Here is a 22067-nt window from a genome sequence, read left to right as displayed (position 1 = left end):
GGTAAACACACGCATTTCCGGGAAATAGATCTGACTAAGATATTTTTTCGTGATTCGTGTTTCTGTACACTGAAATGTAATTAAAACACAGGCATTTTTAATCAGTATGTTTACACCGTTTTTAATGAGGTCATGAATAAATCTATTAAAGTGTAATTTTACGCGGATGAATCTTGCATTTTCTCTCACTACGCCGTAAGAGGGAGCATCGAGTTTCAGTGTGAAATAACTAAGCCTACATCTACATGTAGAATCTAGAAATGATCCGGATTTTATGTGTAGTTTTAGGTCGTTTTTCGGAAAAATTATTGGTATTTACACACAGCTCTTGTTGGTTAACTAAGAAAGCAATGTTTTTCCAGCCGGACTCACGTATCTCTACCTAATTTTGTGTGTTTGGCTATGGGTGGTTGTCTTGGATCATCAAGAGATCGTAATTCAGGAAGTAGTGGTAGGTATCAGATTTAACTTACTGTATTCAGTATTGTAGATTTGTACAGTACACTACGGTAACTACTGACTAGCATTGTCACTGTCAGTTTCGTGATAATCATTTAGATTTACTGTTGAGACATACTATGTTGTACCCAAACTTGGAATCTTGCACAAACTTGGAATTTCAACTCATCCGCAGTTTGGCCTTTTTTGGGCAACCATTATGGCATATAATATGCGAGTATAACTGAGGCAAAGTAGGAAGGAATTTCTCTAATAATTAACAAATTATCTAATATAATCATTTATTATTTTAACAAAGTCACATTTGCTAAACACATTGAAGAAAACCGAAGAAATTAACATTTCGTAGCCTATGAATTCCAAGTTTGTGCAAGCCCTGCTCACCTTGCCCAAACTAGGGATTTTCCTATTATTGAACAAATTATCTCAACTATCCATATAATTTGTTAACCAATATGCAAACACATTCAAGAAATAAGAGATGGGAACTCATTGTAATGATATAACATTTCGTAGCCTATGATTCCAAGTTTGTGCAACCCTTGCTCACCTTGCCCAAACTAGGTTTTGCCCAATCACAAGATTCGCCATTTTAAAAGTGTAGTTGAATAAGCGACTGTTTTCAGTGTGCGCAATCTTGAGATTGGGCAGCCAAACAAGGAATTTAAATCCGCAGTTTGGGCAGCACTATCACTGCGCGATCTCAAGATTGTGCAAATTCCAAGTTTGGGTACGACAATACCAAACACAATTCTTATCAGTGTAGGATATCGTAATCGTATCCGGGAACGACAATACCAAACACAATTCTTATCAGTGTAGGATATCGTAATCGTATCCGGGAACGACAATACCAAACACAATTCTTATCAGTGTAGGATATCGTAATCGTATCCGGGAACTTGTCATAGTTTCTGCAAGTATCTATCAATAATACAGTGTCAGTGACAGTATGACTATTACTAATACTAGCAAGACTCCATTAACAAGGTACTTTTCAAAACAAAATTCTCACTGTCTCTGTCCATAGCTGTCCTAAATAATACTAATAGGCATACAGGGTGCAAAATTAGCACCAGCCCACTGGCATATGCTGGCGAATTATTTGGAGGGCCAGTAACATTGGCAAAACACTGGCCCTCCGAGCCGGTGGTTTCAGCCGTGTTAGCGAGTACCTACATTTTTTATTTATAACATTAATGAGCAAATGGCCTACATTACTATTTTACCTGAAGGGTATCACGCCATAATTTATCAAGATTTTACAAATTTGAAATCGAGAATGCAAGCGTGAAACATGACATTGACAAAAACACTTCGGACATCATTCACGATCTACGTTATAGTCTGTTCAACAGCTACTATGCGATGCCGCACATTGCACCATTTTTCTGACAAGCAAGAGTCAGTGAAACAGTCTTGTCTTTATTTTTGAAAACAAAAAATTTGTGAGGGCTAGTAAATTATGGTGAGGGCTGGCAAAAAAACTGCTGCTACCAGCCCTCTGGGCCGGTGCAAACAATCTGAATTACGTGCTGTGGTATATATGTAGAATGTAATCACTCTAATGGTCATAATTGGAGCTGCCATTGTAGTCTTTTACAAAATTACTTTAATTTCTAACTGGCGCATACATTGTTCATCGGAAAATTTCTATTGCCATAAAATTACCTCACTAACAAGCAGGGGCGGACTGGCACCTTGTGGGCCCTCGGGCAATACCTGTGATTAGGCCCCGGGCCACTGACCGCGGTCGGGGGTCCGGACTTTGTGAAACTCAAAAGGCCTGCAATATCAGAAATTCTCGATAAGGAATACCGTGTTGAAATTTTTACACCAAATCACCCATTCAAAAAATAAGGTTGTTAAGTTGGTGATTGGAACTTTGAAAAAGTGGTGGAACCCTCACCCCCCTATGGATTGGAAAAAGTCATCGGATTTGGGGCACAATATGTTCCAGACCGACCGATGAAGAAGAAAAACTGAAGAAGAAAAAAAAAATATTAAAAAAAATTCCCACCTCGGGCATTGCCCGATTTGCCCGAAGGGCCAGTCCGCCCCTGCCAACAAGCATCTCATGAGGATGCTGAATACGAAAAGGTTTGAAATCGCCTAGGTGGGAATGAAGACCATTGAAAGAATCTAGCTAGGGAAACTGACGTATGTACAGCAGATCTTTTCATCTGGGCTTTCTGCAAAATTTTATCAGATTCATGGACTCCTGTCTGAATGAGCAACCTACCTGCTATGCATTCTGACTTTGTAGTTCTGGTAGATGAATAGGCTTGTTACAACAGTTAAATGCTGTTGCAAAACTGTTGTGTTGAACAAAAGTTTATTCGTGTGATATACTCTGTAATTCGTTATTGATGTTTGATGATGATTCAGACCCAGTGCAAATGTCTACAGTCTGGTCTGGTCATTGGTTCTTAACCCTATCCGAATGTGATGCTAATTCTGTTCGTGGGGCAGGGTGCTAAACAAAATTTTTTTTGCTTATTGTGTATGTTTGTTTTTAGTGGGTTATGAAAATGGTTGCCCGGAGGCAAAAGTCACTTGCCCCAAAAACATAAAGAAATACATTTAAGGTTTTTTTTCTAATATGAATTTAAATGGTAAATATTACATGGCCTCGCTGGTTCCGTACTTAGTTGGTGCTGAGTTCGGCTAAAATGCGTTCACACGAGATACATGGCCTCGCTGGTTCCGTACTTAGTTGGTGCTGAGTTCGGCTAAAATGCGTTCACACGAGATACACGAGATTCGAGGCTTAGCTAGCTAGGTATAATATAGACTGGTACCCGTTCGACAGTTCCACACGCTACACTAACGTTGTGCAGCGAACGGGTACTAGTCTAGGTCAGCGTGTTACAGTTTTGCAATTCGAATGCGTTCACACGACAGGCAATACGCGGCCAGCGTGGTGCCGAATATACGCGGCTTAGTTGGCGCGGAATATGATTCCGCGCTAAGCAAGCCGCGTATTTAAGTACGGTACTGAATAAGCCGCGTATATTTTAGCGTGTGAACGCTCAAGTACGGAACTGAAATCCTCGTGTGAACGCAGCTATTATGTCTAGACATTCAATGAAAAAAAATTGCTTGCCCGATCGAGCAAGTGCAATTTCAAGCTATTTTCGGGCAAGCGGGTTTGTCGCGCCCTGTGGGGATAAGGATTTTCCATCCGACAAATGCGACAACGCAATTTGTGTTTATGTGTGTAACTTGACCAGCCAAATTCCAGTCGTTCGGGTTAGCTTAGCGACCTGTGACTTCATCCAGTGGTAGGCAGTTTCTGGATTCCCTCAGTAACCCAATTTCAAAAGTGTGGCGAGCCGGTTTTACTGTCCCGACTACTTAGGGGGTTAGGAACCACTGCTTGGTGACGCTTGAGTCGGTCAACTGGCCACGCCACCTTCGCTCCGTCGTCCGCTAACCACCGCTTGTTTTTGGCAGCAGCACGGCGAAATTTGCAGCTAAAGCCTGAGAAGCCCAAGTGGAAGAGCGATGTGCCGCTGACCGACGGGCAGCTGCGCAGCAAGCGCGATGAGTTCTGGGACACGGCGCCGATGTTCGAGGGCCGCAAGGAGATCTGGGACGCGCTGAAGGCGGCGTCGTACGCAGCCGAGGTTAACGACCATGGCCTCGCGCAGGCCATCATAGACGGCGCCAACATAACACTGCCTCACGGTATGCACGGCGCGTGGGCGGCGCTCCCGGAGGGTCGAATATCTGGGCTGAACGACGTCATGTCACGTTAGGACGATTCGTAATAGGAGGGGATTGATCTCTCCATGCTACTCTAGTACCATGGTCCTGTTTAAGACTGATGTGTGATGCATGCCGCTTGGCAGTATCACAATCATCGTTCCATTCGGGAATCTCGGTCGACAATCACAGTGGCAATGAGGCTGCATCCTGTAGAGACTGTCCAGGCCTCTATTTCGCACATCTAATCTTATGTTATGCTACGTTCTAGATAATACTTATCGGTGTGACATTACGGGGATGCAGGGGTAGAAATTAACTTTTGAACTCGGCGGTCCCACGGACTCCCTACCCTCAAAAAAGAGGGAGTCCGCAGCAAAATGAGGGAGTCCGCAGTCTGAGGTTCAAAATGAAAGATATTAACAATATCTCTATCAATAATGCATGTGCTTATTTTTATGATTCATGCGGTTGCACGTCTGTCAAATTTTCTTTGGATATTAGCTGAAAAAATACGATATTTCGACGAGGCCGTGCTCTGGAACGAACTAGTTAGGTAGTATGTCAGAATTTTCAGGGAGTCACACGGACTCCTGCATACGTCAAATCAGGGAGTCCGACAGTAAATCTGGGAGTATTTGACTCCGGACTCCCTTTAATTTCGCACCCTGGTGATGTAGTGGCAACGTAATGTACGTGCCTGGCATAAGTGTACATGTGTTGTGCACAAGAGCTTGCTCATTTTTGGATATGGTTTGGAGAGAGAGGAGCAGCGCGTGAGAGCGAAATTAGGAGTTGAGTGAGTTTGTGTGAGGGATGAATTCAGGGTTGAAATAAATTGTTTCTGTGACAAGGGAAGTGTTGCCTAGCGTTTAAGGTTTAAGAAAGTTTAAAAGGACCAAGGCAAGTTAGCGGAGCACCTATGCAAATATTTGTCTGATATGAGGAGCAATAGGGCACCTTGCTTATTATCAACACATTTTATGTGTGACATGGACCGATAGTCCGATACGCATAACATGATATTTACACGACGGTTACAGAGGCAAACAAACAACGTCAGCGACGAAGTTTTATTGCAGTGGACATTGTCCCATTTTTACGGCATCATACTAGTAAATAGGAGGTTATTTACGGCACTTGTTGCCCTTGGTATGATGAAATTTGAGCCTTGGATAATCCAGGTTCGTAATGCTTCAATAATTTTGTGAGAACATCGCAGCGAGCGAGAGGTAGAGTGCGAGTCAGTGAGAGTGAGGAGACATTCACAAAGGCCTAAAAAAGAGGGACGAAATGCGGATGATCGGAAATGACTGAGAGGAGGGTGGCGTAGAGGGCGGTGGGAGGAGATGGAGGAGGAGGAGGAGGAGGAGGAGGAGGATTCGTGACATATAATGCTCGTGTTTGTGCGCAGGCACGCTGACGGAGTGCTACGATGAGCTGGGTAACCGCTATCAGCTGCCCGTCTACGTGCTCAGTGGCCCTACCAACATGATAGAGGAGCACAGCGAGACGGACCAGGGACAAGACTCGAACGTGAGTGATGCGCGTGCGCGGCTGTTCCGCATTTTCTCCCGGCTACCGGCTTGCTGGTAATGCACAGGCTCAAGTCAGTATCAATGCATGTAGCTGTAACACCCCCCCCCCCCCGTAAAAAATTATGCAGCGGTGATTAATGAGGATGACAGTCGTGATTAGCCCTGGTCGCCCTCTTCCAAACCTCATACCAACCTAACGTAATTCGGCGATGCCACATGCATCTTCCTCTCAATCGTCCAAGGCACGGGATCTTTCCCTGTGTCCGCACCGGCCTCGTGTAGTAATCTCGATCGCGATGTCGGCAGGCCACGCTCGGACCAGAAGTGACGCTAAAGCTGCGGTTGTCGACGGGGAAGGATCTGAAGCTGCTCTGCCGGACGACAGACACCGTGCTGGGAGCGAAGAGGAGACTCGCAGAGCTAGAGGGCTGTGAGCCGCAGCATCAGCGGTGGTTCTTCTCCGGAAAGCTACTCAACGACAAGGTAAAATGGATATATTGATTACGCGCAATCTTCATACGCTCTGATTTGGTCGATATTCGCCATCGATTACCTATGTGTAATTACATTATCATTCTTCCTGCTGGGTATGCTGAGAATGGAAAGCTTTTTGCTCAGGTGTTTTTTTGCTACTGTTTTGTTACAAGTTAAATTAAGGGTAATGATCAATCATTGTGGTGGGGATACAGTCTGCATAGATTTGTGTACTCCAGGGTTCACTCTTTAGTTCACTAGGTAATTTACTGTGTGTCCTAACATGTGAATAGCCCAAACTAAAGTTTTTATTATTTTCTCTCTGCCTCATGACATCATTCCTCTTCTGTGAGCAATATGAAAATTGTATTCATACTCCACTCATTGTAAGGGCTTTCTTATTTCTTCCACTTTCTTACTTTCTTCCTCATAGTACTAAGAGCTTACAGATGCTAACCGTATTGGCATATATTGCGGCTATTCAATCTAAACCCCTACATATAACTAGGTAAATAAGGGGATTGGGAAACATACTAACTAACCCTAAAAATGTCCAAAAAATGCCAACATTAATTTTTCCATTATTTGAACCCAGGAGAGTGCGTTTATGACTGTTGCCAAAAAAATTAGTACACCTTGACCATGAGAGAGCATACAATTCTTAACTAATACAAGGCACCTATAGACATCTTGGTGCAATATAATATAAATGTGATGTGAAATGGCATTATTATGATAATATGTAATCATGTTCACTCTCACTCTCCCCCTTGTTCCCCTCCTCCTTCCTTTCTCTTTGGCTTATGACAGTATTACGTTATGCATAAAAATACATATGTGATCCACTCACTAAGTGGTTTCAGTTGCTATCTATATTTGTATAATATACAAATATTATATTATATTATATTATGGCAATTTAAACTAAACCTGTCCCTATCACAACCTTAAAAGGGAGTCGTATATCACATCATAAACTACTCTACTAAAAATATGTGAATAATGACACTGTCACTATTTCGGTAATTTGGAGCCTGGAGTACGTTTATAATGGGATGTCAAAAATGAACATGCCATGCCAGCGGGAGCCCAAATGTTTCTCTAGGCTATGCCATTACTTCTGTGTCTCCGGTGAGTAGCGGCATTCTAATGCATGACATCTTAACTTCGCAGACTCGAATAGAAGACGCCAAAATCCCACAGTCATTCATAGTTCAAGTGGTGATCAATCAGCCAAAGCCCTCTCCGAGCCCCGTGGAAAGCTAACCCGTGACGCGAGATGCAATGACGACTTCCCGACGAAAATTCACAGAAGTGCACGCGACACGATGTACTTTCAAGACGAGCGCAAGCAGGAGCCAAGAATCGTGTGTGTCGCCGACAAGTGTCCTGCGGTAGCGACTGCACGCCAGAGCATCGTTCACTGCACGCCATACGGTGAACTTGTCTAATGGGTGACATCGTATACGTTGAGTGATTGCTTGATGAATAGCTGTGAGGACTAGTGGGATAGGGAGAGAATGTGTGTGTGTGTGTGTGCATGTGTGTGCGTGAGAGAGAGAGACAGAGTGTGTGTGTGAGAGAGAGAGAGAGCGAGAGTGTGTTATATTCGATTTCCACTTACTGTATGACTAGGAGGTTCTTCTCCCTAGTCAATTATCTGCATGAGTAAGTTGCATGCACGTTCACGTGTTTGTAGTGCACATCTGAAGATTGGCTATTCATATATATATAAACATATAATACAGAATGCAAAACCAATATATGTTTTTCGTCATAATAGTCTCATCTCATAGCGAGTGGAGCCATCTATATCACAGTAATGCACTTTGACACGCATGCGTGAAGGGTCTGTGAATTCTCTCACAGCAGTTAATATTATGTCCCTAAAGTATAATAGGATATATCAGTAGTTCAATTAATAATCGTAGTTGTCCCCCAAACATTTAAAATGTCATATGAGCAATTTTAACTTTATCAGGTAGTTCAAATTATACTTGGTTCATACTTGATTTTTGTATGAGTATAGCAGGAACTTGTATAACAATGCGATTGTTTTGTGATACTTTGTATTACAATGGCTATGTGAAATTTGTGTTTTCACCACGTAATGATGAAAGTGCTGTATTGCGGTGGTGACGCAGTACCATGCCAACGTTATTTAAACAAGTAATTCCTAATATATTTGTTTAGTGATTACTACGTATTACGTTGGTTTGTGGGATCTATTTGCCATCATTATGCAAGATCCTGCTGTATTCCCAACTAATCTTGGCTCTAGAACAAAGAATCCTTCATCACTAGCAATCACTCTAAAGCCATGTAATTAAGGTCTCTAGAGAAATGGCAAGCCAAAATAAAGCGCCAGTTTATCTTGTGTATATAAATACTGGTAACAACTAAAGCACATCATTTCAACTCAGTGTAAAAAAACCTGTGGAATTTAAACAACAGAGTGAAAAGGAATAAACCCATATTATCGCGTAGTTGCGAGTATACACTGGTTACCCTAGAGCACTGATTCCCAATATGCGCAGTAGGACCCACTGGGGGCTTTGGGATTACCTAGGGGAAAGTGACAGTCAAGAGGCAGCGGTAGGTGTATATATGGTAAGGGCATTAGGGATGAGTGTATTGGGCCAAGTGGCCGTGGTCCAAAAACGTTTGGGAAGTACTGCCCTCAATGGACGTCAGCTTTCACGTAGTGCATCCATTCTTTCTGAAGGAAATTTACATTATTGGCTGTTGGTTAAATAGTTGTTTAGTATGTTTAGGTCATTTCATACTATGAAATTGGCTTTAATATAACCAACTTACCTTTGCTAACTAGTTTATAAGGCACAGGTATAGTTCGGTTAGATTTTGCATTCCGAAATTGATTTCATTCATGCATGCTTTGTAGTGTAACTAAAGCACAACGCTAATTTAGAGCCTATGTGTCGTGCAGTGTTTTTGATTTTTTTGCCCTGAACTGTCGAGGTTTCTGTCCGCTGTTTTAAAAGCAGTGGTGACGTATTTATCGATTTTCGATCTACACTATTTAAATTAGCATGCATTCGGATGCAGCTTATAGTAATCATAAGGTCACTTACTTGAACGTTGTTATTACGGTTGATGTTGTTTCATCACAATGTTGTGAAACTAAGCTAAGGTTAAATAGATTAAGTATAGCTTTTCAATAGGATGTCACTATTGGAAAAGCAGTATTCGTGTAGCACGTGTTGTAGAAAGCTGTAGAAGCGGTGGTGCTGTTCCAAGCATTACACAGAAAGCCGTGGTAGCACTGATGCTGCCCAAACTTCACATGCAGCTTAGGAAAGGTCGGTAGAATTAAATTGCCCTGGAATGGACAGAATTCGCTGGAAATTGCACTGAATCGGAGCAAAAAAATCGTTATGAGGTTCTCGCGTTGCAGATTCGCGCGGCGTGTAGTGTCTGCCATCCGTGCGTGTTCGTTGCATACAATTGTGCGCGCGTGCGTCTGTGAACCCTAATAGCCACGGGGATGTGTCTATGCGGGGACCGAGCAGCATCGGGCGCATCTAGACTACTTGTCTGCCAGGAAGCTGCCGTCCACGCGCGCAGATAGTCACGTGAAGGCAACTGGTCCTACAGTAGTGACCGACGTTGGGTCGTAGATTAGAGATCGCACGGACGCGCGGGGTATAATATATAACCGTGCACCGCTCAACGTTGTAGGGTTAGCGATAGGGGGAGAGACACGGGCCCAGCAGTGACGGACAAGTACAGAGAGCGTCTGATACGTGTCGCCACCCGCCGTGTGGTGCATCCGTCGATAAAATCTAACGTCAGCCTGTCACTCGCATGCGTTAATTGAATCGTTTGGGTTCGGCCTCAGCCAACAAGCGCAGACGTTCTCCTCGCAGCCGCTGAATTCGCTCCGTCGCTCCGTGTTTGCACTTCGCTGCAATATTTGCGCGACAGAAACCCGTTGTCATGGAAGAGGGAAGATGGTGTCCAGGAGATGGAGACGCCGTCGCTGAATGTATCGAGCAAACGCTGCCGTATCCCACGCGTTGTTGGGGTGGGGGGGCCACAGGCCGCATTTATTATTTTGCCGATGTGCGCCGTCACACGAAAAGCTGTGTAAAAATGCGAGAAAACGTGTGTAGTGTCTGTAGGGAAGCGAGGTGGATGTAGTTTATTGGAGTAGATGCGTAGGCCTAAGGGCTGTCCTCCTAAAGATTTGACCCCCAATCAACGTTGACTACAATAAGGGCTTTTCTTACAATCGTTTAGTCATATCTATGGTCAACCCCATCAACGGTTGAGCCCGGTTGGCATTGGTAAAGTTGATCATTTTTCTTCGACTATTATAATCAATTTATCGAACCGCACTTTACCTTGCGCTTGCTTGTTAATATATATATATATATATACATATTAATAAGCGAGCGCAAAAAAAATGTTTTTCGCTATACCCAAGATCCATCACGGTCAGCCTACCCTAACACACACACGCACGCACGCACGCACGCTCGCGCGGCCAATGAACAATAATAATAGAACGTGTGACATTATCCCGAAGAAATTCCACGCGACAGGTGGCGGTGACGTTGTCCGTTGAATCGCGTGAGTGGTTCGTGCTATTTATCGTTGCCTTTTTAATTAGCGATTTCTAACTACCGTGTTGTGTGGTCGAACAATAAGGTTCATTGTTTACCCTTATCATTGCTGTGAACACCATCACTGGCAGTGTGGCGCGTCTGTGCTTTACGACATATATGTATAGGTCAGAGTACTAAAACCAAAGATGCATGTAAAAATCTATAATGTGAAAGGAATCGCATTTTATGAATTTCGTGGTTGTATAAAGATATGGAATATTGAATGTTTTTATTTCAGTGTTCGTTCGTGTGGATTTTATTGTAAATATTGAGCAGTATCATCATTATCATGCTTACAGTTAGTGGAAGGAACTTGTTCTAAAAAAACTCGTTTGCTTCGAGCGTCAAATTCAGCCAGCATAAGGTGTCGGTGCTACAAACTTACTATCTACGAAATGGGGGAGGGAGGGAGAGTAGAGTAGGTCTCCTCAGTGCTCCCTATGTAGTGAATGGTTCTCCCTAGTACACGACATCTAGTACACGGTCTGTATTAAAATTTATATGCGTATATGGACCGCTTTCGTTGTGGCGCCATGACGTTTACTGGGAGTCTTGCCAAAGTCGCACGAACGTTAGTTATATCCTACTCGTGCGTGTAACACGGCGAGTTATTCGAAGCAATTGAGGATAAATTGGGTGGGGGTATCAGGGGGAGGGGTGTGCTTTGTTGGAAAATACTCGAAATTAGCTAGTAACGTTTCAACGGGCAGTTGGCGGTGTGAATTATTGTTGCCGATCTATAACCGCATGTAATCACGATAGGTATTTCGCCCGTGGTATCCAATTGCCGTTAGTCTGGAAAAATGATTCGTAAAAGGCTCGGAATAGAATTGCCTAGCTCCATTATATAGTTAGCAACGGTACAGTACTGTACAGTATGTTTCAGTCAAGAAGGCATGGCGTTGATGAGTTGACGTTCTTAGTGTAACGGCTACCACCGTATTGTCAGATTTAATCAATTTTATTAAATTTAATAAAATGCAGGTAAAAACGCGCTTTCTCACAATGGCTTGACTGTACTGTACAGTGTACACAGTACTGTATTGACGTACGTGTATGTTCTGTAGCGTGTACGTGTTACGTCGCAATTTTGTGAAATGTGTGCATATGCTGCTTTCCCATAATTTTCCTGTAATTAAATGTAAACCGGTACTGGCCTTCAAATTTCCCAATTGTTGGGGTGGCATCATTCTCCAATTTCGATTCTCACAATTGTTTTTTTCAATGCAGAAATCGGCACTCAAAATTAGTTGAAATCTCTGTAATTTAAACAACATATAGCCAGCTGGAGGTTTCATGCTGTATTAGTGATTTTGTTATGTCTCCACCTTGTTTTCCATGCAATATTTTTCAACTGGCTTGCATGTGTTGAACAACGATTCAGCCCAATTAAAGTTGATACATGTATCACGTTGGCGAAACGTGATGTTGCTACAGCTGCAGATTCTGGAGAACACATACGCGCATGTAATGACACCGTGCACCATGTACGCATGTTTTATCGCTTAATATCGAGTTAATAAAAATGACACTTCTGTAAAAAAATATCTTCACAGTTTCGCGTTCGATGTGTTTTTAGTAGGAAACGGCGCTCGCCAGCTATATACTTACAAAATCAGCTAAATGAATTTCCTGTCATGTGCGTAGAGTCCTACTGTAGTTCGGATGTATGTAATAACAAGACATCGCAAACGACTCTCGTGCTCATACAGAGCTCTCTCTGTTCACGTACTACTGATTTGTTCTTGGGAAAGATACCATGGTATATCATACGTATAGATTTTCACCCAAATCTGTTAAAAAATGAGGTCACTAGAGTGATGACAAACACTTTTCTGATAACTCTAAAGATAATTTTGAGATAAATAACAGCGACCTCGAGTTGAGCGCAGAATTCTGAAACACAAACTAAGTACTGCCACACCCAATATGCAATGCTTGTATGAAGTCTCACGAAAATCCATTAGAAAACAAATCGAAGTCGGCAGAGTTATGACAAACATTTTCAAAAAAGTTGTTTCAAATTAGTAACAGTGACCTTAACCTTAACCTTGAGCACGACACCCTGAAACGCGTTTGGGTACTGCTTAACACACTGAACGTCGAGCGTCATGGAAAGAGGTGGATGATCATACGTGCAACCCCCATAACGCCGCTCAGCAGAGATGTTGCGAGGGAATGAAAACGTTCACACAATGACTATTATGCGACAATCTATATAGCGAATGCCATGAACATGTACATTTATTTTTGCCATATTATTTGCAGTCGTGTTCCGACGTTGAGTTAGCACCAGTTTCATAGTTTATTCCAAGTCGGCACTAGAACCACGTACGTCCATCTAGGAGGCAACCAATAGCAACTACTGCCGCGCAGAGATATTATATTTGTACCAACGTTTACACCAAAACACGCAATTGTAGATAATTTGACAGGCAGAGTGAGACCTGTGCATTTAATGGTGAATTATGACCGCCGACATATGCACGTTAAATGCACGCATAGCAGATGCATGGTGAAGAGATTCGTTAAAAATATATTTCAGATATTATAAATATATTTTGCTATACCAGCGCATACGAGAAGATTTCGCGTTAATTTTTGAATTACCATCGAACATGAAGTCAAGTTATGGCTTATGACAAGCTATCACTTAGTCTCATATACTTAGTTTGATGATCAAGTTATACAAAACGTCTGCCCGGAATTGGTAGGGTTCCACCACAGGAGATTTACCACAATATCCACACCCGTCGGTGCCTGATGGGACAGTAGCAGCCCTTTTAGCTACTCAGAGATGTAAGGGCGACACAAGGTGGCACCTCACACGTGTCTACGACCAATAACTTGATAAGGTTAAACTAATTAATTACCACCAATAACAATGACGCTAAACCTACGCTTATCCTGATGCATTATTGCTTTCCACTGCGTAGTAACATTCGTTTATAACACAACACGCATGCATAATTTATGCGCACACCAAGACAACCCTGATAAAGCTATATGCTGCAGCACCTGTACATTTTATTCCACTACCGATCCTTATAAGTGTTTACTATTCGACCTATTTTAGTCTATTACAGATACTTGGGAATGTTGGCAGATTATACTACACATGACACCATCTAATTGATCTGCAGGAATGTTGATTACTCGACATATACTTCACTCTATTACTGATCCGTAAGAATGCTCATTACTCTAATCCACATACTCAATACTGCTGCTGATCCTTAGGAAAGTGTATTATACTACTTACTTCAGGCCTTTATTGATTCCCAAGAATTTTCATATTCTACACAATTCTTTTCCTTTAGCGGGTATTTCAAAGAATCTGTAATCGAATACAAACTTGAGGTGCTGCCAATCATGATATAATCGCAAAATGACAGTGGTGGGAACTTAACAAGTTGCAAACAGTAATCATCACGAGGATTAAAAATCCCGAAAATAATGATACAGATAATGGTTTTCTTTTTCAGAAATCCATCTACCACTAATAAACAACAGCATACAAATAATGCAACACTTTCATCATTAACCTTTGCATGCGAGGAAGATGTTAGGGGTTATAGTGATCCCCACGTGTTACCACTATCTAACATTATGTATTCTCAGAAGTAGCTGCCTCATGAAGTTCATACAGATTAAAGGTACAACAACGCTAATATGTAGAAATCAGTCACATTGAGATGACTTGTCAACATCTACACCAATTCAGTGATTAATTGATATGTAACCAAACCAATGAAAACACTGGAAACCATAACTAATAGATGCCATTATTATTCACAACATTCTATATTAATGCATCTGATGTCCAATAATAATTAAGAACGCATGATTGGAATGCTTAGAAATATATAAATTTATATATATATATTTCTTTATTGATTCTGTTTACTATTAGCATTACTTTTGCATCTTGTCCTGTAGATTCTTACAAAATTACCAGGTAGTGGCATTTCAATTTTTCAACAATTTTCTTATCATGTCCAGGAAAGGAATCTACAGGCACGTCAGGTACAAACACTGGGATAAATTGCATAGATTTAAATAGAAAGGTGTTTTAGTATTTTTCCCACATGAACACTATTGCTACATCAAAACGAGGTTAAAATAGTGCCATTCCCTTGTAATTTATGCAAATTAGTTGACAGGTATGTTTCAATAGAACTACATGGTTTTCGCACCAGAATGCACAAATGAAATTTTCTGATGATGACACCTCAATGTGATATTCAATAAGATCAAATCAAATCCCATTTGAAAGAATGCTCTCATTATCAATGGGACCTTTAGACACCGGTTGTAAATAAATTGGGAAAAAATCTACAGATCTACCATACTCTACTATTCTACATGCTCAGATTAAACGTTCAGTATGCTACCTACACCAATAACGTATAAGAAGTGCTATAGTTGACAACCACTGTAGCATTAGTTTTTCATGCGTTCGTCAGTTGGGTCTGCCCATCCTTGGTCACCAACTGCACCAAACTTCCATTGGCTGGGCACGTTTCCCCATCTATCCACTTGTTCAGCAATCTGAAGAGAAGAAGAAAATCACCTATGATGCAAAATTCTAACAAAGAAACAGTGGTTTAAAAATCGGACAAACTCAGAAGGAAAGTTGAGCCAATGGCCACTCTTCGTGCACCGAAGCAGCAGACATTTACATGATGTTACTTCGACTCTCAGTTTTGTGACACTTGATCGTTTCTTACTCGGCAATGAATTCCAATGGAGTCCAGGAACCATGATCCGCATTAGGCATCCATTTCCGATTCATTGGCGTGTCGAGAGTCACTCTGCAGAATGGATAGACAATGAAGGGCAAATACAAATTCAGGTGCAAGCTTAATATGTATCTGTCCAAACACTAGCCAAAGGTGTAAATACCGATATATCCTCACAATAAGCATGCACTATGTGAAACACTTATGCTAGATTTTCACACTGAGGGCACAGGGATCGCTAACCAACACACATAAATTGGATGAAATTCACCTTCCTATTTCGTACAGATAGCATAAGACATTTTAGCAAATACATTTGTTTTGTTTACAGTTGAGATAAAAATCAAATGAAAAACAGGTAAGCAAGGTAGACTTATCTAAAACTTATGACACATAGTTTAACACCTGTGGCCAACATCTGTTGCCGAAATTTGTTGAATCACGTGTTACACATTGTTGCATGTTGAAAGTGAGACATGTTTAATGATGTTGCAGGAAACAGAAATGCTCTATTCCAGACAGTGCATAACAACATTGTTTAACAACATCTACCGATTACTTTATCACTTGTAATCACATTCGAACATCTTTATCGTGCATGTGGTATGATTAAAGACTGCGAGTAAACTATGACAACTGCCTGTTAGTGTTATTAGCAAATGCTGAATGATGTTAGTTGCTGCTTCAACAAATGACAACATTTGTAGCCAACACATGTAAAACATTTCAAACATGTTTCACAGACTTAAGCGCTATTAAGGACAAACGCAATATAAAGAAGTATTTGGACCACACACACGAATGATATCAATTCTAAACTAGACAGAGGGCACTCACGGAGAGTGCATACCTCCGCCAGCATGTAACATGTATGTGTTACGAGCTGGCTCGCCGCTCGCTGCTGGCTGCTGCTGACTGACTCGCCTGCTGCTGACTCGCCGCTCGCTGGTGGCGGCTGCTGACTCACCGCTCGCTGGTGGTTGCTGCTGACTCACTCGCCTGCTGCTGACTCGCCGCTCGCTGACTCGACGCGCTATCGATCGCGCCGCGTGGACTGGACATACACGCACGCACGCACGCACGCATGCACGCACGCACACACACACACACACACACGAGACCGATTACATTACCCCCCCCTCCACTCCGTTACTCCGTTAACTCCGTGGGCGGAGGTAACAATACTTACGGCAAGATAGCGTAAACCTTCGACTCTGCAGGCATGCCACTTTCCTTTGCTGCTAGGCTCTTCACAAGCTGGTGAACAGATGCCTTAGCCATTCCATAACCAATCATACCTGCAAATTGGTAGCATCGAAGTTAAGCGAGTATACTAAGAATTTTTTGCACCAACATGGAAAACTAGCAACAGAAAATTTGTTATCAACCTTCATTTGGCATATACCAGTGGGTCACTCAATTCTCATTACACAATCTGTTAGAGACGACTGCATCTAAACATAAAAGTAGCACTACCTGGTCTTTTTTTCCTAGCATTCTAAATCTGAAGAAGCTTGTGCACCAACAGGCCTGGTGTACCACCCCCCCCACCCCACCCCACCCCACCCCTATACGTCCCAGGGCACTTTTCCTAGTTAGTGTTTTATATGAGGCAGCATGTTGCAGCCCACAACCACTGGGTTACATTCTTCCTGTCTCTCCTGGTTTGTTTGCATAGTTATACATTCCAAAATCAGTTGAATCACTACGGTTTTCTTACTACGGTTATGCCAATACAATTCGCTCACCATTTCCTGGGATCCCAAAGCATTTTTGACCACTAGCACAAAATTAACTTACATCTATATAATTTATATAATATGCTACAAAAAGACTTGCAGTTCTTTCCTCAAAATATTTGCCCTGAATCTTCATGCTCATAATACATCAATTTCCAATAACACGAATACCAAACTTTGGTGTTTTGATGTGACATGCTGGGCCCCTTCTACTTCAGGGACCCAGGTAACGCCTACTTTTTTAGAGGTTTTTATCACCGGGTATTCGATCCTTGCTTACCAGCAGTGCCCTCCAGTGCAGCTTGGGCTCCTGTGAGCACCAAGGTACCGCCTTCCTTCAGGTGCTTGCTGGCCATGTGGGCCGATATGACCGACGTCCAGACGCTCTGCTTCCACATCATGTCGCTATTCTTTGCGAGATCTACATAAACAAAGGTACCTTGCTTACGTGGGACCTGGGTACCACCTGGAACTTGAGATACTGGGACTACCTGGGACATGCTTACCCACACAACGTTGCAGCCTTTTAGGTTTACATCTGTAATACAGCACTTGCAACATATTTTCTGCAAAGCACTTCAGCCAACAGAACACAAAGCAATTAACAGCACAGCAATGAACTAGTAAGTAATAAATGTGATGAACGCAGTGTATTTGAGTCAGAGTAAGAATAAAACCGATGGGGTAGAGGGGGTACGATGTCGAAGCTATACACGGTTAGCATCGGACTGAATTGCAAAACGCATCTACTCTCAACTCTTGCGTGGTTTCGGTAGGAAACTAGATGTCGGCACGAGGACCTGCACGAACGCATGTGCTTGTGTGAAGGTTCTGCGTGCCTGTGCAGCAGTGTGTTAGCCAGACACCCGTCTACCAGTCTTTTGGACGGCCTATTCTTGGATGAGACGAATGAAATTTGATAGAGACGGCATGAGGGCGGCCCAATTTTATATATTATACACCTTTTATAACTGACAACAGTGCTTAAGAATATAAAATCATATCAGATTCCTGACTTTTTGGCATTTCAGACTAAATTTCCTCCATTTTAAGGTAAGACCCTCCCCCCTGTGCAGGTGTGTGTATGTTCACGCAGGCATACTGACACTGCAGTGCACTGTGCTCACCTTTGCTGGCAGCGTTTCCTCCAGCCCAGCCTCCTGCTACACAGATTATAGCATCCACCTTGTTCTCTCCCACAAGCGAGTCAATGCCTTCCGATACCTGTTAAAGGAATTTGAAAATATCACTCATGCTCTAACTATAGTCAAAACTGTGGGTTTAGAAATATACATTTCAGCTTCTTACCATATTTATATGACTGCGCAATTAGAAGAGTATAAGAATTGGCTTATTAGGCTGTATGATAAACACAGGGCAGAAGGGCAAAGCACAAAAAGCCAGCAGACATTTCTCCAGACCAGCCAACTTCAGACCAGATTTCTTACATTACTCAGGGGTAGAGGAGCAGGGTTCGAAATTAGGTGCGCAATTGGGACAAATGCGACTTTAGTTCTGAAAATACTAAAATAGCAACATCAAAATCCAACCATGTGCAAAATTTAGCGACTGGTCTTTTTCAGAGTGAATGAATGATTTCCCTTCTCTCTAAACGATATTGCCATCATAGGATTATGCTAGTATAAACAGAAGAGTTTATTTAAATAATACATGGTTGTATTTTAAAATTTTCACCTCCTCTGTTCGATTTAGCACCCAAGATTTAATGGTGCTTGCATTTTTAACACCTTGCCTAAAAAGCTGGCCCTGACCCATGGAGACGTACTGAAATTACGGGAAGATCAGAGAAATTGGAAGGGAACAACATTGCAATAGAAGGGAAATTAGAAGGGTCCATCTTGAAAAGGGTGATGTGCGGACACAACACAGGGGAAACAGGAGACAGAGGGAGAGTAAAAAGATGAAGAATTGAAGAAAGAATGGTGGCATAGGAATAAACGAGAAGGTAGGAGGGAAACAAGAAAAGGGAGGAGTGAGATGAGAGGGAAGGAAATAAGGTAAAGTGGAATAAGGAATAAGGATCAAAGTAATAACAGGGGAAGAGTAGGAGAGAATTAGGAATAAGCAGATCATAATGGGAAGATAAAAACAAGAGAACTGAAACGGGGACAAAGGACACGATGTGAAAGGAACAGAAGAAGTAATGAAGCAAATAAGATAGTTAGAGAAAGAGATGACCCCGATGGGTGAATGTCAGGTAACCAGCCAAATTAATCTTGAGTGAGCAAGCTGGTTGTGAGGCTCCATTAAAGGATCACCTGAGATAAGTTTGCTGGCAGGTTGGCACCCCCATTATACATAAAACCACTTCACAGCTCATTATTGAACTCGATGTGTAATTAACCCAATTATTTGCTTCGTAGGCAAAGGCCACAATTTCACCAGTACTGCTGGTTGTTATACCATGTATAATGTTACAGCCATAATAATGTCTGTACAGTGGACATTTCAAATCTAATACTAAATAATGTGCCTTTACAGTACACAGTCAGGGATATATATCCCTGTCAAACAGTATCAAGCTGTGCACCTTTGAGCTCTGAATAATTGTGCCAACATGCAGAGACATAGAAACCCAACTGGTAAATGTAGCAGTTCATAAATACTGTTAAGAACAACGCTGTAATTAAACAAGCTAAACTAACTTCAGCTTTTTCTCAAAAACTACTAAATAAATTAACACAAATTTTTGTAAACAATTATAATTCCTTAGATCAGAGTGTCGTTATCAGTATGGATTATGACCATAGTTACAAAACAACAATTTGAGAACCAGGACCAAACTCAAAAGACGATAATGATGGAATAATGAAGAACGTGTTCAAAACATGACATTCTTTAGTGCTTATCTCAACTAGTTGCTTCAGTGTACCCAGATGTACACAGAATACGCAATATCAGTTTTGTGCATACTTGGTTCTCTTGTTCCACCCAGGATTCGCATGGCTTCACCAAGACGTTGCCATCTGCGTGTTCGTTTGGTTTCATGTCAATAGAGCCAACCCACTACAACAGGGAAAAACAGAAGACAGGTGTTAGTTTTCACTATTAACAGATTCTAAATTCTTTTTCTGCATTATTATAACCCTCATACAGTGCTCGAAATAAGAAAAAAAATGTGGTTGTCCGCAGGCATCAAATCGGGTTGTCCGCAACAATTTCTGGTTGTCCCAGAAAATATCCCCAAATCTCCTATTTTCAATCACATAATAATATGATCAGAAAACACCCAAAAACAGTGGCGTAGCCAAGATTTTTTAACAAGAAAGGCCAAAAACAGCAAACTGCGCAAAATAGTGGATGACTTAATATTTTACTGGCTCCTCCGCTTCCCTCGCCACAACCACGCTCTACCTCTCAGCTCTGCAATCTTTGTTTTGGGTGCCATGCGAAAAGGCGACATTTTTGTTCATTGTTCTCTGCTCCCAAGATATGTAATTGTTCAGTGGCAGGTCTAGGATTCCAAGGAGGGGGGAAAATTTTGGAAACTTGCTGGTTTGCTGGTTCCAAATCAAGTTCACCTCTCATAAATCAGAAAACCTGACATATACCAGTGTTGGAAATAGCAGCTGGTCCCATATTTTTATATTATTCACGATTTAATTCACGATTAAGATTTATTCATGAGCTAGAAAACACTCAGATTTAAAGTATGAAAATAAACATTATTGTGCCAGCTAGCCTACACCAGTTGGTTGGGATTGATTATCAGTTCAGATGCAAAATATTGAAAGCAAAAGGTTATACACCATAGATTAATTGGGTACTATAACACGCGTATATAAGATAGCCGAGTCGGTTTAGAGTTAGTGTTAGGGTTAGGGTTAGGGTTGGGTTAGGGATAGTGTGACTGTTTGTACTTGTGTGCGGGACTGCCGTACCCGTAGCCTCGAGACATTAAGATACGGCTGCAGCGCATGCGTAGTGTGACTGCCGTACCCGTAGCCTCGAGACATTAAGATACGGCTGCAGCGCATGCGTGGTGTGACTGCCGTACCCGTAGCCTCGAGACATTAAGATACGACTGCCGTACCTGTAGCCTCTGCGTAGAAACAACGTGTATAAATTGTTTGACTTCTTGTGTATACACCAGCATGGCGGCTATGATATTTAGAGTGGCGGGTGCATTTTAGGATGGCGGGGCTCGACGGCGGCCGGCCGCCAGGCTATAAGTGCTCTTGGAGAACCCTGCACTAGCTATGGACGCAATGCAGGCCGATCGAAAGCCGAAAGAAATTCCATTCGCAGTCAGAAAAATATAAATAAAGTGCGTTTCTTCGTCAACTTTTTTCTTGGTTGTCCACCAGACAATGTGTCAGACTGGTTAGGTTGTCCAGCGCAAATTCCGGTTGTCTCGGACAACCGGACAACGCTTATTTCGAGCACTGCTCATATGATAACAATGTTTACGTAGATGTAGTATTGACCATATTTTTATCAGAGTGGCTATATGCCCAGCAGCCGGCATATATCTGACGGCTGCCGGGCACGGTCTTCGATTTCCTAAATGCCCGGCAGTTTTTAATTTTCAGCGTTATCTCAAGTAAACAAAGATTAGGGTTAGGGTTAGGGTTAGGAAGTAGGAACTGTCGGGCATTTAAGAAATCGAAGACCGTGCCCGGCTGCCGGGCATATAGCCACAGCGTATTTTTATTATCTTTGCTGAGTTTGCTCACTCCCATGTTGCCCTGGGAAGGCTTCTACAGCTGTATCAGCACTCACATGGGTCTACTCAGTACTCTGGTACCGGTAAAGCCA

General features: G+C 42.2%; 2 protein-coding genes across 3 annotated transcripts; one reads left to right on the top strand and one right to left on the bottom strand.

The window, feature by feature from the left end:
- The first annotated feature begins 208 nt into the window (after positions 1-208).
- LOC106809064 (ubiquitin domain-containing protein 2-like) lies at positions 209-12354 on the top strand. Of its 2 annotated transcripts, none has more exons than XM_014812007.1 (5): positions 209-451; positions 3919-4149; positions 5582-5703; positions 6012-6188; positions 7353-12354. In XM_014812007.1, the coding sequence occupies exons 1-5, from the start codon at positions 403-405 to the stop codon at positions 7443-7445; spliced, it is 672 nt and encodes a 223-aa protein (XP_014667493.1). In that variant the 5' UTR covers positions 209-402; the 3' UTR covers positions 7446-12354. The 2 variants fall into 2 exon arrangements, with proteins under 2 accessions (XP_014667493.1, XP_014667492.1); XM_014812006.1 differs by having other exon boundaries at positions 3916-4149.
- A 670-nt stretch (positions 12355-13024) lies between these two features.
- LOC106809069 (dihydropteridine reductase-like) lies at positions 13025-20315 on the bottom strand (the record flags this gene model as incomplete). The annotated part of the gene is given in 6 exon segments (XM_014812011.1): positions 13025-15358; positions 15538-15621; positions 16739-16847; positions 17569-17709; positions 18416-18512; positions 20223-20315. Coding segments are annotated over 6 exon segments (624 nt in total), but the record flags the coding sequence as incomplete, so codon positions are not given.
- Positions 20316-22067: the final 1752 nt, after the last annotated feature.

Source organism: Priapulus caudatus, unplaced genomic scaffold, assembly GCF_000485595.1.
Source record: "Priapulus caudatus unplaced genomic scaffold, Priapulus_caudatus-5.0.1 Scaffold325, whole genome shotgun sequence".
Taxonomy (NCBI): domain Eukaryota; kingdom Metazoa; phylum Priapulida; class Priapulimorpha; order Priapulimorphida; family Priapulidae; genus Priapulus; species Priapulus caudatus.
Note: the sequence above shows the minus strand (reverse complement) of the source record. Positions and strands in the feature narration are given on the sequence as shown.